The 14,171-nt window shown below is 35.0% G+C and overlaps 1 protein-coding gene across 1 annotated transcript in view; it reads left to right on the forward strand.

The window, feature by feature from the left end:
- mwh (multiple wing hairs) overlaps nucleotides 1-14,171 on the forward strand; it is a 75,946-nt gene that overhangs the window by 31,347 nt on the left and 30,428 nt on the right. Inside the window, exon 2 of the mRNA XM_074171480.1 lies at nucleotides 13,494-13,584. Coding sequence (XP_074027581.1) covers nucleotides 13,494-13,584 — 91 coding nt within the window. The remainder of the gene's footprint in view (nucleotides 1-13,493; nucleotides 13,585-14,171) is intronic.

Here is a 14,171-nt window from a genome sequence, read left to right on the forward strand (position 1 = left end):
GCCGGATTATATCTTAAGTTTTCCTCAAAAGAAGTGATGGGCAATAGTCAATCGAAATCTTCCCACAACAACTGCAAGAAATATTGGTTTTGGCATACAATTGCTTCCTGTTTTCCTCTGTAGCTTCAAATTCAAACAGGCAAACAGATGAAATCAGAGCTCAAGAACGAAGAACCAAGACATCAATTAGAGTTATGAATAGAGCAAAGTTATTGAAAAAAGTATACACATTCCTTCTAGGAATGTGTACATACATACATATCAGGAATGTATGGGTCCTTCCAACAGGGATTTCCAAACTTTGACAACTAATCTTGTTGAAGTTATATCTGTCATATCAGTTGTCATTCATTCAATCTGTTTTGCCAAACCACCTTTGACGGATACAGCATTCAACAACAGGTGCAACACAGACATACATGTACCAGACATACTTCAACCACCAGCCACAATGAAAGAGAGGGGTTGAGAAAGCACGACGTATTTGTGAAACTGAGAGTCCTCCTGAGGAACTCAATCACCAGCAAAAATGCCTTCAAAGGAAATGGGTATAGCGAAAGAGAGAGAACACTAAAGTAACACCAACTAGGCTGATCAAGGAAAAAGCTTCCAATTCCTATGTTGAAAATGTTACGGACCGGATTGGTAGAATCTTAAAGAACCTTCAGCAATTCCCTGGGTATGCCGGATTCCTTGTAGCTGCGGGTCGGTCTACATTGGAATCATGAAAAGAAGTAAAAGTACCCGTTTACTTACAAAAGTAAGTAGAACAATGGGATATTTTTGTAAATTTTTACTGATGTTTTAGATTATGTCTGTAGACTATGCTGTTCAGGAATCATTCAAGTTTATCCATTTATCGTTGAAAAATTTTGTGTAGTGTTGTGGTACCTTATTTATACCAACGCCCCTCAACAATGATTTCCTTCTTTCCAGCGTTTCGTAATAGAATCTTTACCATTCAAACTTCAGGGTATGACTCATGAAGAATTCATGTAGGAAATTGACAATATTGATGCCGAAGATATACCTTCAGATCCTGAATCAATAGTGGAACAATCCGAAGATAAATTCGAAAATGTCGACATCAATATCGATACTATACAGCCTGATAGCGATTCAGATCCAGAAGATAATTTGCCTCTCTCATTACAACAGCGGCTGTACATGACGTCAAATACACGTGACTGATCTAGGAATACTATGCCAGAAGATCCGGAACTCTTCAACGCGAAGACTGGAGTGAGAGATTTTGTGAAAAATATGGACTCTCCTACACCTGGAAAACTTTTCCAACTATTTTTCACCGACGATCTCATAGAGTATATAGTCTTCCAAACTAATTTATACTGCCGACAAACCTCCATGAGATCTAAAACTACGGACAAATCAGAAATGAAAGTTTTTTTGCCATAAACTTATTGATGGGTTTGAAAAGGCTACCCAGCTATAGAGATCATTGGAGTAGCTCCCCGGATCTGAATGACCCATATATCAGTTCACTGATGCCAGTGAAGCGATTTAGCTGGATCCTTTCAAACCTACATTTGAATGATAATATAATTATGCTCAAGAAAGGTGAGCCAGGCTATGACAAACTCTATAAATTACGACCCGTTCTGAACGGAATATCTGAACATTTCATGGACTGCATGGCTCCTTCTAGGGAGTTGGCCATCGATGAATCGATGGTGAAATTCAAAGGGAGGAGTACATTGAAATAGTATCTCCCGAAGAAGCCGATCAAAAGGAGCTACAAAGTGTGGATGTTAGCGAATAAGAATGGTTATTGCCAGAAATTTGAAATTTATACCGGGAAATCCGAAGATACGGAGAAAAGCTTGGGTGCTAGGGTGGTGACAAATCTACTGAAAGGTATGGAGGAAAAGCATCACGTTGTCTATTTTGACAATTTTTTTACTAGTGTACAGCTGTTAGAAGACCTCAAGACCAAAAATATCCACGCTTGTGGCACTGTCAACCCAAGCAGAAGATTGCTTCCAAATTTCAAACCTGATAAACTTTTGAAACGTGGCGAATCTCAGATTTCAACATCTGATTCACGCCTCGTTGCCATAAAGTGGCGAGACAATCGAAGTGTCATGTTTTATCTAACTTCCTTAATCCTACAAGTATGGGCCAAGTTGATCGAAAAAATAAGGACGGAAGCATTGTTCAAATGACCAAATGCTTTGATAGATTACAACAAAAATATGAATTAAGTAGATGAATTCGATCAAAATCTCAATACATATAAAATTGATCGTAAATCGAAAAAATGGTGACATCGCATCTTCTTTCATTTAGTAGACCCAGGTGTTGTCAATGCTTTCGTTTTGTATAAGGAATTGGACTTAGAGAAGGTATCAATGAAAGACTTCAGAAGACAAATAGTGTTTTCTCTTGTGGCAAAAAATATCATCAATACGAAGAGACCATCTTTGATTCCAGGAATTATTGAAATCAAAAAGTCGAAACCACATGTACCTTTCGAAATAAGGACAACCGAGAGCGCTCATCAACCAGAAAGGGCTACACATTGCAGCACATCAAGAAAACAATTCCGTACAGATTGGATATGTTCGGTATGTCAAGTACCACTCTGTTTAGGGAAGAATAAATCATGTTTTCAAGATTTCTATAACAAACAGTGATGTCCGTTAGTGGGCAGTGGTATATCATTTTTCCATAAAGGCAAGAGACCTCAATCTGAAAAAACTATCATTCGATTATCAGTTCTGTTTTTTGGGCAAACATTTTTCTAAAAATGTTTGCCCCTGAAAGAGATATTACGCTCAGACCCTCTTTGGATTATTGTCCTCATGTATGGAGCTCCGCAGCTAAGCATACTCTGAAGCTTCTAGATTACACCCAGAAAGTAGTCATCCGCTTGATTGGAAACGCGAACATCACTTGCAACCTTGATAGACCAGAACATCGAACAAAGGTTGGGGATTAGTCTCTCTTATATAAATACTTTCTCGGAAAGTGTTCAAGTGACTTGGTACATTTGATTCCACCAAGAGCGTTACTTATGAGAAATACGCGAGGGACTGTGGCTGCTCATCGTTTTGAGGTTCAACTCAGTACACCTCGAACTTCACTGTTTAAGAATTCTTGCATCTGGATAACTGCGTTTGTGTGGAATAAACTTCCTGGGAACGTTTTTCCAATTGGATTTGATGTCCAGCGATTCAAATCCAATGTGAATCGCTATTTTTGCACAGGTATTGTTTTTTTCCTGCAGTGCTTGTGTTTTTTCCTTGAAAACAGCAAGGGAAATTGTTCTGAACAATATTCAGAAGTTTATAGAGAGGCAATATATATAGGAAAACACGGGGATAATTTCAAAAGAAAAGAAGAAGCAATGAACAATAATAAAATCTGGCTACCTGTCCTCAATGGTACACAAACAAGGTCAACAAGATTGTTGGAATGGGTTCTCATGACAAGATGGCAGTGAAACGCAATTATCCCATGAGGCTACACTGTTTTTCGGAGTCTTGGGAGAAATGGACGAGCCTAACAGCTCCCATATGTTGACTCTGCATTTCTACATTCATGTTGAAACATCCTTTGACATCATAGTCGACCATACAATCCAAAAATCTTGTCGGTATTTCATCCGATTCCTTCGCAACGCCTCTGTGCGGGCTTGTAAAAGCAGAAGAAGAAATTATCTACGGATTAATCAGCGGAAATAGGCGGGAGATCTCTGCAATCAATATAGCCAAGATTCGACAAACCATCTCGGATTTTTAACGCTCGCGAAGGATGTTATTGAAGAAGTTATCGCAGGTACACATGTTCTTGATCGGCCACGAAAAATGTGATTTCCTGTTTTGTTATTTAATGGCCAACATTCAGGTGATAAAACGAGGATTGATGATGATAGTTCTGATGAGATTTGTTGGGAAAGACAAACTTGAGCGTTTTTCAACCGGTTTTTACACGGTTGGAGTTTTATGGAGAAGCAACGGAACAAAAATAGCTAATGTCTTTGACTTCTGCGACCTAATGATAACGCTTTATACCATAGAATGCAAGTTATTCATTGAATTAAATATTTTCACGATCAAGGCTTCGTTACTGGCGGCAATACAAACAACGTAACGATACACAAACTACAGTTTTCAAATGCAATTACACTAACATTGCTAATTCGTCGTTTGCGAGTTATTGAATGACACAATTTTACCTATTTATTATGGATTTCTATGGACTAACTCGAACTCAAACTTGTTTTAAATATTTCCACTTTATAGGAAAAGTCCATTGGAATCAGGTTTGGAAATCTGGGTGGTGACAAAATGCAGAAGTACACCATCTTATAGGATCCAAATTTTCCAGTTGATGATATCAGCCTTGTCATCAGGAAACAAAAATGATAAATATCTAACTAGTTCTTCTTCTGAAAATTATAAACACTTCGCTTCACTCAGATTGCCTTCAAAAAGGGTTGGACCCGATAATGAGCAATTCTTAGCCAAATATTGACTTTTTGGAACCATCGAGTGTGTCCTTTCCTGATCCTATGGGGATGAGAGAGACAAATCCTCAACCTTTCTTAATGCTCCAGACCATCAAGGTTGCAAATGATGTTCGCGTCTACAATCAGGCGGAAGGCTGAGGTGCTGAGGCAACAAAATAGCAAAAAAAAATTTTTCAAAAATATTGAATTTCTCAATTTGTTTAAAACAATTTAATAAACAAATTACGTAAAAAAATCATATCCTATGTCAATAACTGCCATTGTTTAATGTGAAAACAGACATAGCTAAATATCAATTGAAAAAAAATGTGTATCAACAATTTTTAGTATTTCATTTTGCAATAGTTATAAATTTTTATGAACTTTTATCTAAGGATCGAATGAAGTATATACAGTGTTACCATTAAAGTGCGCACCATATGGGAAACTTTTTTTTCGAAAAGTTTCAATGAAGTTTAACTTCGGCACTTGTTTGTGCTTTAAATTTAACTTAAAATGATGCGGCCAACTGCGACCCACTGGCGTTCAGTATTTGTCAAATTCAATTTTTTTTTTTTGAAAAAAATTGAAACAGTGCATTTCTGGATCGAATTTAACAAAACATTACTCGAAAAAGTTGTGTCTACGGCAATTTTAAATCCACATGCCAAATTTTATGCAACTTGGATAAAGTTAGCGTTTTGCTTATTTTTGACAGATATCCCCTTTATTTTAAAAAACAAGTTCGGTCAATTGTCATCAATTCATGTATACATAACAAACTCATCATGGAGTTTAACTTTTCTGATAAATTTTCACTTTTACGGAAAGTTTTAGAGAGAAATGAAAAATGTGCTATAAAAATTTTAACATGACTGGTGCAAAGTTTCAATCACTGGACTATTTTCTTAAACAAACGTCAGTACCTTCAATTTTGAAAAAGCAGACACAACTCAAAAACTGCAATAAGTATTAATAAAATTACTAGAGTTGAGATTACAATAAAATTTCAATATTCATTATTTACAGATTAATTATAAACACTAATACCGATTACAAGAGAGAAAGTGTTATAAAAATTTTATTAAAGAATAAATTTTGGCCTTACAAGCCAAAATTTATTAACACATTAAAAGAACGAGATTTTATGTCCGTTTGGTGTTTTCATTCTGGTTTCAAGGAGAGAGAGAAGAAAATGTAAAGTTTCCGTATAAAATTTTATGGACAGATGAAGCAACGTTCTCTTCAAATGAAATGGTAAGTTCTCAAAATTGCCGATGGTGGGCCCAAGAAAATCCCAATTTCACAGTTGAATGTGGTGATCAGTATTCCTTTGAAGTTAATGTATGGTGTGGGATACTCAACGACCAAATAATTGGGCCATTTTTCTCTAGGGAAAATTCATCATCCGTCGGTTATCTCAACCTTTCAAATAATGAGGTTAGTGAAGTTTTAGATAATATGCCTTTAAATATAAAATACGATCTATGGTATTAGGTTGATGGCGCACCAATACATCACACTGTTGCTGTAAAACAGTCCCTCCAACAAATGTTCAGAGGCAAAGTTATTGGACGTAACTGGGAACATTATTGGCCACCTAGATCACCCGACTCGACGCCTTTAGACTTTTTCTTGTGGGGTTACCTGCAACAAAAAGTGTACCGAAGTAGACCATTTACTGACATACAACATCTGGAAAATACCATTTGCGAGTGCTGTGCAAATATAAATCCCCGATTTATCAAAAATGCAGTTACAGATGTCAGTAGAAGGACCATAATTTGTATTGAACGTGGAGGACGACATACTGAAATGTAGGCTATAAGTGTTTGAGAACCTCATTTAGATCAATAAGTAATTTTTTGTACCCATTTGTATTTTCTATAATATTATTGTTGTTTGAAATTTATAATAATAATAATAGTTCTATCGAAATTATTTGCATTTTTTTTAGTTGCCTCTGCTTTTTCGAAATCAAAGGTTTGTTTAAGAAAATAGCCAAGTGATTGAAACTTTGCACCGGTCATGTTAAAATTTTTATAGCAAATTTTTAATTTCCCTCTAAAAATGTCCGTATAAGTAAAAATGTATCAGTAAAGTTAAACTCCATGATGATTTTGTTATGTATACATGAATTGATGGCAATTAACCGAACTTGATTTTTAAAATGAAGGGGATATCTGTCAAAATTATAAATAATGGAGCTTCGGGAGTCGGGACTTTTTTTTATCGGAAATTTCCTCCTCTTCAACGAGCTTTTTACAAAATTGCTTAAATATTACTATTTTTTGAGTTATTAACGAAAAACTAAACACCATTTTTTTATATCTTATTCTGTTAATAACAATTGCATTTTTCATCTGCACCAAACTCCTTCAAATACATTTTCTAGAGGTGATTCCGAATCGAATGAGCTATCGCTCATATTTTTAGGACCTTTATTTCTATTTTTCATGTTTTTGAACTTGTTGATCAGACTACTATTGTTCTACTTCGGATTCTGGGCCGCTTGTTGGGTTTGGATTCCACCTCACCGATTGTTATCTCAATTTTAGCCTTTCCTCATTATAAGCTGGTTTTAAACTACTCCGTCATCTTTGGCCTTCTCCAGGATAAGTATTTTCCTGCGTACTTATATTTTTTTAATTTTTCAATGGTACTCATAAGAGAAACCTAAAAAAATACACAACTTTTTGTGTGAAAACCTCATGGTTATTGCCGAAAGAAACTATTTCATGAATTGTTTCTTTGCCTAGAAGGTTTCACTGGAAAATAATAACTCTGGTATAACTTTCTCAAGTTTTTTTCCTTCACCCCTTCAATATGTTTCTCTACCATCCTCACACTTTTCCATTAATATTTTCCACTGTTTACACCAGTGTTTCAAGTCAGCTTCTCAGAGTTAATTCATAGTCTCCTTCGCTTTCTGTTCTACATGAAACACTATCACTAACAATGCTTCCTTTACTTATTGAATAAGTGACATTGGGCTATATCTGCTGAGTACGGTGGATGTTCCATCCTAGAAATCCCATGCTTGGCAAAAATGACTAAACAATCGAAGCAGTGTGGACCCTGATGAAGAATACTCGATTTGTTCTACCACATTTCTGGTCGCTTTCTTCCGTCTTGCTGACGAAGGAAGGCTAGAACATTCCTTATTCACTGTCTGTTCTGCGGGACGGATTTACTTATAGAATTCCATGAATGTCTATGTTTTCATCATTTCTGTAAATCATCTTCGATGTCTTCTCGCCCTCCTTTGAAATTTGTATACCGCTCTTGCATACATTTTTGTCGGATTCAATTCAATATCCAGCGTGGTATTAGCTGGGAAAGTAGTTGTTTTCCGGCAGGCATTTACCAGCCCCTACTGTTTAGGTAATTGGGAGAGATAAATATTTCGATATTTTATTTCGAAATATTTATTTTCTCTTATGTTGATTTCAGTTTATACCAAATTTTCGAATAAGGTGAATCCAAATCGAAAAAATAAGTCAGGAAAGCAAAGCACTAAATACTCTCTATTTTGAAGTTTATTTGTTTATTATGTACCAGGAACCCACAGTTTCGTTGTACAATAAAGTAAAGTCGCTCGTTTTCAAGTTTGTATAAATTGAATCAGTTTAATTGTGATAACGACATTCATGAAACGAATTGAGGTCTCTCCTGAACACGTATAGACGAATTCATACAGTTCAGATGTGATTATAGTTTCTTTTCCCTCGTGCAAAACCACTAATGAAATGGAAAGTATATATTTAGGGATGTAAAACTGCTATTTACCTCTTCGAGAGATTCTTTGTGAAACTCTTTGTATTAAAATAATCACGATGTGACTAGTGAAGCAATGAAAGTTTTTCTTTGTCGTTCCTTTATGATTATGGTTGTCCGTACATGATTTTATGTGAGCCTTCAATACAGGGTGTGACTAAATAAGTGTAAAACATTTAAGGAGGTGATTCCTCATCGAAAAAAAGATAGGATTTTTCATATAAAGAAATTTCATTGGAGCATCCCTTGTTAAGATACAGTCCCTTAAAGGGATACATAAAATTTCTATAACAATTTTTTTCGCAATCGTCGCAACCATTTTCAAGCTATATAAAAGTTGATTTCACAATATGGCATATCTTCTTGTCCTGAATTCATTTTTACAAAATAAATAAAATAAATTTAGGACAAGTATAGGCAATATAGTGAGATTAACTTTTATATAAAGAGGTTTGCAATTGGCGCCCCGTGGCGGCCATTTTGTTTTGGTGACATCTGTCAAATCTTTTGTTTTATCGTAAACGATAAGATGGTTTTGGAGATATACCGGAGAAACCAAAAAATCCCAAATTATTTTTTGCCTATACCGGGTGTCCCACATTTTATGTGACAGACAATATCTGGTTTGTTGAAGGAGATACACAAAAGTGTTTCATACAAAAGTTTCAGAAGTTCATGAGAGCTATATTTTGATATAATTTTTAAATATACAGGGTGTTTGGTGTAGGTGCTACAGACCAAAATTCCATTTTTTAAAATAGAACGCCCTGTATATCATTACATATTCAGATGCTACGTTAAATTCTGATATTATTTCATGTTTGGTTTTTGAAATTCGGTTACGGCGTTGTTGAGTTATTGCTTAAAATGTAAAGTCTTGAGAACGACTATTATTTTTAAAAATATCTCATACAATTATTCTCTCTGCATCAGATCACATGAAAATTAGTCAAAATTTTGGGTGTTCGAAGTAATGGTTTCAATTTTGAGTTGTGAAATTCAATCAGGAATCATTTTGAATATGAAACAATTGCGAAATTGAAAGAGGTGTATTCGAAAACAAATCTTTAATTATTAACAATGTAAATAATATAACTTGATAAATCATTTCATAAGAATGGTAGGTACCTAGAAATAAGTCATAAAAATTGTTCAAAGTGATGCCCATTAGATATTATACAGGCTTCGAAACGTCGAATCACTTCTCTCGTACAAGTCGCTCTTATAAATCAGGCGTAATATCACTGCACGCTAGTCGAATTTTCATTTTCAGATCATCCACATTCAAAGGAGGAGTAGTGAAAACAATATCTTTTAAATAATCCCATAGGAAAAAATCAAGCGGTGATAAATCTGGGGAACGAGCCGGCCACCGAATTGGATCCTTATTACCAATCCATCTATTTCGGTACGTTCTATCCAGATATTCAGTAACAACCTGTGAATTGTGAGGAAGAGCACCATCTTGTTGCCATCAAATTCCTTGTCGTTCTGCTATGGGAATATCTTCCATCAAGTGGCTCAAATCATTTTCTAGAAAATTGAAATTGAATTGAAAAAGTAAGGTCCTATGATGCGGCCATTGAACAATCCACACCATACATTAATACCCCAAGTAGTTTGAAAATTACTTTCGCGGACCCAGTGGGGATTTTCTTGAGACCGATAGTGACTGTTATGTCGATTCACAACTCCATTATTGTGGAATCGCGAATCATCGCTCCACAAAATTTGACTGAATATGTTAGGACTTTCATGTAATATTACCTGAATACAAGCAATGAATTCAAGTCGTCGTTCAAAGTCCGTGGGTTTCAAACCTTGTACCAACTGAATTTTGAATGTACATTAGATTTACTCACACCGACTTCTTCTGCAAGAGTACGGATAGATTCATGTGGATGAATAATAATATAAGCCAACACATTGATCTCTAAATCTTCAGTTCTAACAGATCTCGTATGATGACGATGCTTTATAATAGAAGGAAATGACCCAGTTCGCAATTTTTCTACAACTCTCGAAAAAGTCATTCGTGACGGAATGGGTCTGTCTGGAAAACGTTCTTGGTATAGACGTTGTGCTTGACGGCAGTTTTTCTGACATTCCCCAAAAATTAATAACATATCAATGCAATCACTTGGACTAAACGCGAAAGGCATACTGGAGTTTTCGCACAAAGAACACAGTTACTGTTTTGCAAAGAATCACTGAATCGAACTGACAAGTAGATACAATTCAACAACATTTGTTACTATGGCATCAACAAGCATAAGCTACTTGATGAAATTGTGCAATATAAGGCAATTCACCCTCAAGTTAGTCACATTCTCAAGAATTTCAATATTATATTCAAATGATATCGATATCGTATCGTAGAGGTGAGAATAATGGTTTGTATTCAGTAGTAGTCTAGTTCAATTTAATAAAAGATATGGATTGGATTCGTGTACGAGTAAATAAGTTTTTTTGAAACTTTATATTTAAGGAAAAGTGCAATAACTCAACAACGCCGTAACCGAATTTCAAAAACCAAACATGAAATGATATCAGAAATTAACGTAGCATCTGAATATGTAATGATATACAGGGCGTTCTATTTTAAAAAATGGAATTTTGGTCTGTAGCACCTACACCAAACACCCTATATATTTAAAAATTATATCAAAATATAGCTCTCATGAACTCCTAAAACTTTTGTATGAAACATTTTTGTGTATCTCCTTCAACAAACCAGATATTGTCTGTCACATAAAATGTGGGACACCCGGTATATTCTTTATTCGCAGACATACCTAAAAATGATAAAAAAACTCTCGAAAAACTCTACGGTACATAGGGAGACGTGAAGTTGCTATTGTGTTTTTATTCAACTCAGTCAACCAATTTCCAGGTCGGCGATTCAAAAAGGAATAATTCACACAATTATAATTGAATATTACCCAAACATCCCGAAATATAAAATTTTATTTTATTTCTCAGTATGAAGTGAACGTCGACGATACAAAAAATACAATAGAAAATACAGGTCCGTATTTAAAAATTCAAAGATGGGGTTAGCCCAAGTCAGATGACAGCCTGTATAAAAAATTCATGGACATATTCTGATAGCCCACATCAAGTGCCAATTGTAAAATGTGGACAGATTTTCAATATGTCTGCGAATGAAGAAGATATAGGCAAAAAATTAATTTGGGATTTTTTGGTTTTTCATGTATATCTCCAGAAGCAAAAGAGCTAATTTTGATTTTTTTACATCATTGAATAGGTTTCTAAAATACGCAGCTGTGCCACAATTTAACCGACACTCTATCTTATATTGTTTACGAGATCTCCATGTACAGAAACAAATTTGAATAGCCCTGTATATGACTGTTACATGAAGATATATTGTAAAATCAGTAGATAAAGCGAATTGTAAAATTTATTTAAGACACCAAAGGTATGGAATACCTGTATGTGTGGTATACCTGTAGGGTATACCTGTATAGTACACCTTATAAATAAATAGGGTTAGCCTTGCAAGTTTTTCCAGTTTAATCTTCCTCTTGAAGATGATCACTAGGTGATAGAAACACGTGTTGGGGGGTTAAAAATAACGATTTGGTGTTGGGAAAAACTCCAGTAATATTAAATCCTATACTTGTTTTGAAATTATACCCGGAAACATGAAAACATTGCTTCCTTGAAGATTTCACTATTCTCTAGTAATAAACATATCAGTGTCAATCGTAACCAATATTATCGACCACTGATGCATTTAAATGAATATCCGCAAAGTTCTATGGGATATCTAGATTAGAATTATAACCACATCCATCTTGTCAACACGTATGGTCATTCACGTCGTTGTGGGACACCATAATATCAATTTATTATCCGATAAACTGTACTCTTGATCAATTTATTCGCAATTTGAAAATATTACCGATGCCATATCGAATCGAGTGATCCATAAAACAAGCGACAGTAGTACAGTTATGACCGGAATCTGCATCTGATCTAAGTCGCGCAGTTATATATTTGCAGCAACCGAGATGAAAAAATGGGTGCTTGCATGATTCGAAGTTGATTCAAAGCGATTTCCTTGTTTCCACAAGTTTTGACACAGTTTTAAGATCGTTATTAAATTATTGTGATTCACATGATTGCTTCTTTCGTATGATAATATAATCAGAACAAGTGACAATTCAGCTGTCGGAAGGTTTTCACTCGATGATCAAGAGAGTTTAGAGTTTTGATTCGCAAAACTTTGTGAAATAATAATTATAATAATAATAATAATGATATAGGGGTGAAATCTGTTTCTGTCTGTTTAAAATCTGTTTTTCCGTTAATCAGCTGTCGCCCCCATACGAACGACTACTCTCAGAAGTTGAGAAGCTTGTGCGAGCTAAGGATTAACGGGGTCTTACCTTTTAACGTGTGATTCCTACAAATACCTTGGTACTATCCAAGACAGGAAGCTAACATGGAACTCTCACCTACAGAGTGGCTTATGAGTAATGTCGGAGGATAGTGGGACGCACATGGGGTCTTTCACCCCGTGTGGTCACCTGGATCTACACTGCAATAATAAGACCTATGTTAACGTATGGAGCCATTGCACGGGGACCGAAAGTTCTACAAGCAACGGTCATCCAAAAATAATATCAAATACAGCGACTGGCTTGTTTGAACATCACAGGAGCCATGAGAACAACACCAACTGCGGCAATTGAATTATAATAATAATAATATATTAATTGCCATGGGTTTCCTATGAAACATCAGCAAAGTCAAATACAAAATTACAATTACAAACACACATATAAATAAATAAGTAAATATTTTAAATGACATCAAAATTACAAATAAAATGTAAGAATATACACCACTTAGAGTATGTTCATTTGTGGCTGTTACAAAAATAGAAGAAAGCATGCATATACAACTCATACGTTATACTTTGAAGACATTGTAAAATTCATCAAGTGAATATAAGGGATTTTTAGTTAGATACTCCTTCAAAGTTCGTTTGAAGATATTCATGGTATTGATTGTGATGATTTGCCGATTTAAATTATCACTCACGTGATAATATAAATCGACTTTATTTGGGTTTCCACTCACTGATCATAAGATACATTTCCATATTCTTCGTTTACTCTAAATCTGAATTTAAGCCTCTGAAATGTTGAAATCGATTAAATAAATCAACTATTCCATTAAATGTTTTTTTTAATTACATTCTTTCTATTTTCAGGGACCAACTCAGCACTGGAGGGAGGATGGCCCCTAAATCAGAAGAGTCTTCAAAATTTGATCAAATTCCTGCAGTAGATGATACATTACGGGTGGGTTAATGCTATTAGTTTGAAATTAGGCAAAGTTATTTGAATAGTATCACAGATACTGTGCAAAATTATTCGAATAGTATCACTGATACTATTTCGTATAAAAAATTAGAACAATCAGTTCAAATCCTCTTGCTTTTCAGATAATTCAAATTATCCAATTTTTTTTTCTGATTCTCATGGACCTTATTGTGAAATTCATACTGAACACGGGTTTAGCTATACAATAGCTTCTTCAGGCGATCCTATACTAGCTAAGGCTATAGAATAGCTTCCTCAGGCGTGCTTATACTAGTTTAGACTATACAATAGCTTTTTCAGGCGTTTCTATACTGGTTCAGACTACATAATACCAAACGAAAGCTTCTATAGGCGTGTCTGTACTAGTTTAGACTATACACTAGCTTCTTCAGGTATTTATTCACTTGTTCAGATCATACAATAGCTTCTTCAGTCGCATCTATACTATTTTGGACTATACAATCGCTTCTTCATTCGTGTCTATACTGATTTATACTGTAAAAAAGCCTCACGCCGCGTTCAAATTATACAATATTTTCTTCAGATTATACTATACAATAGTATTT

The sequence above is a fragment of the Leptinotarsa decemlineata genome, unplaced genomic scaffold (genome assembly GCF_025532065.1).
Source record: "Leptinotarsa decemlineata unplaced genomic scaffold, Ldec_3_MD MMD2_tig00000010_RagTag_RagTag, whole genome shotgun sequence".
NCBI classification, from domain to species: domain Eukaryota; kingdom Metazoa; phylum Arthropoda; class Insecta; order Coleoptera; family Chrysomelidae; genus Leptinotarsa; species Leptinotarsa decemlineata.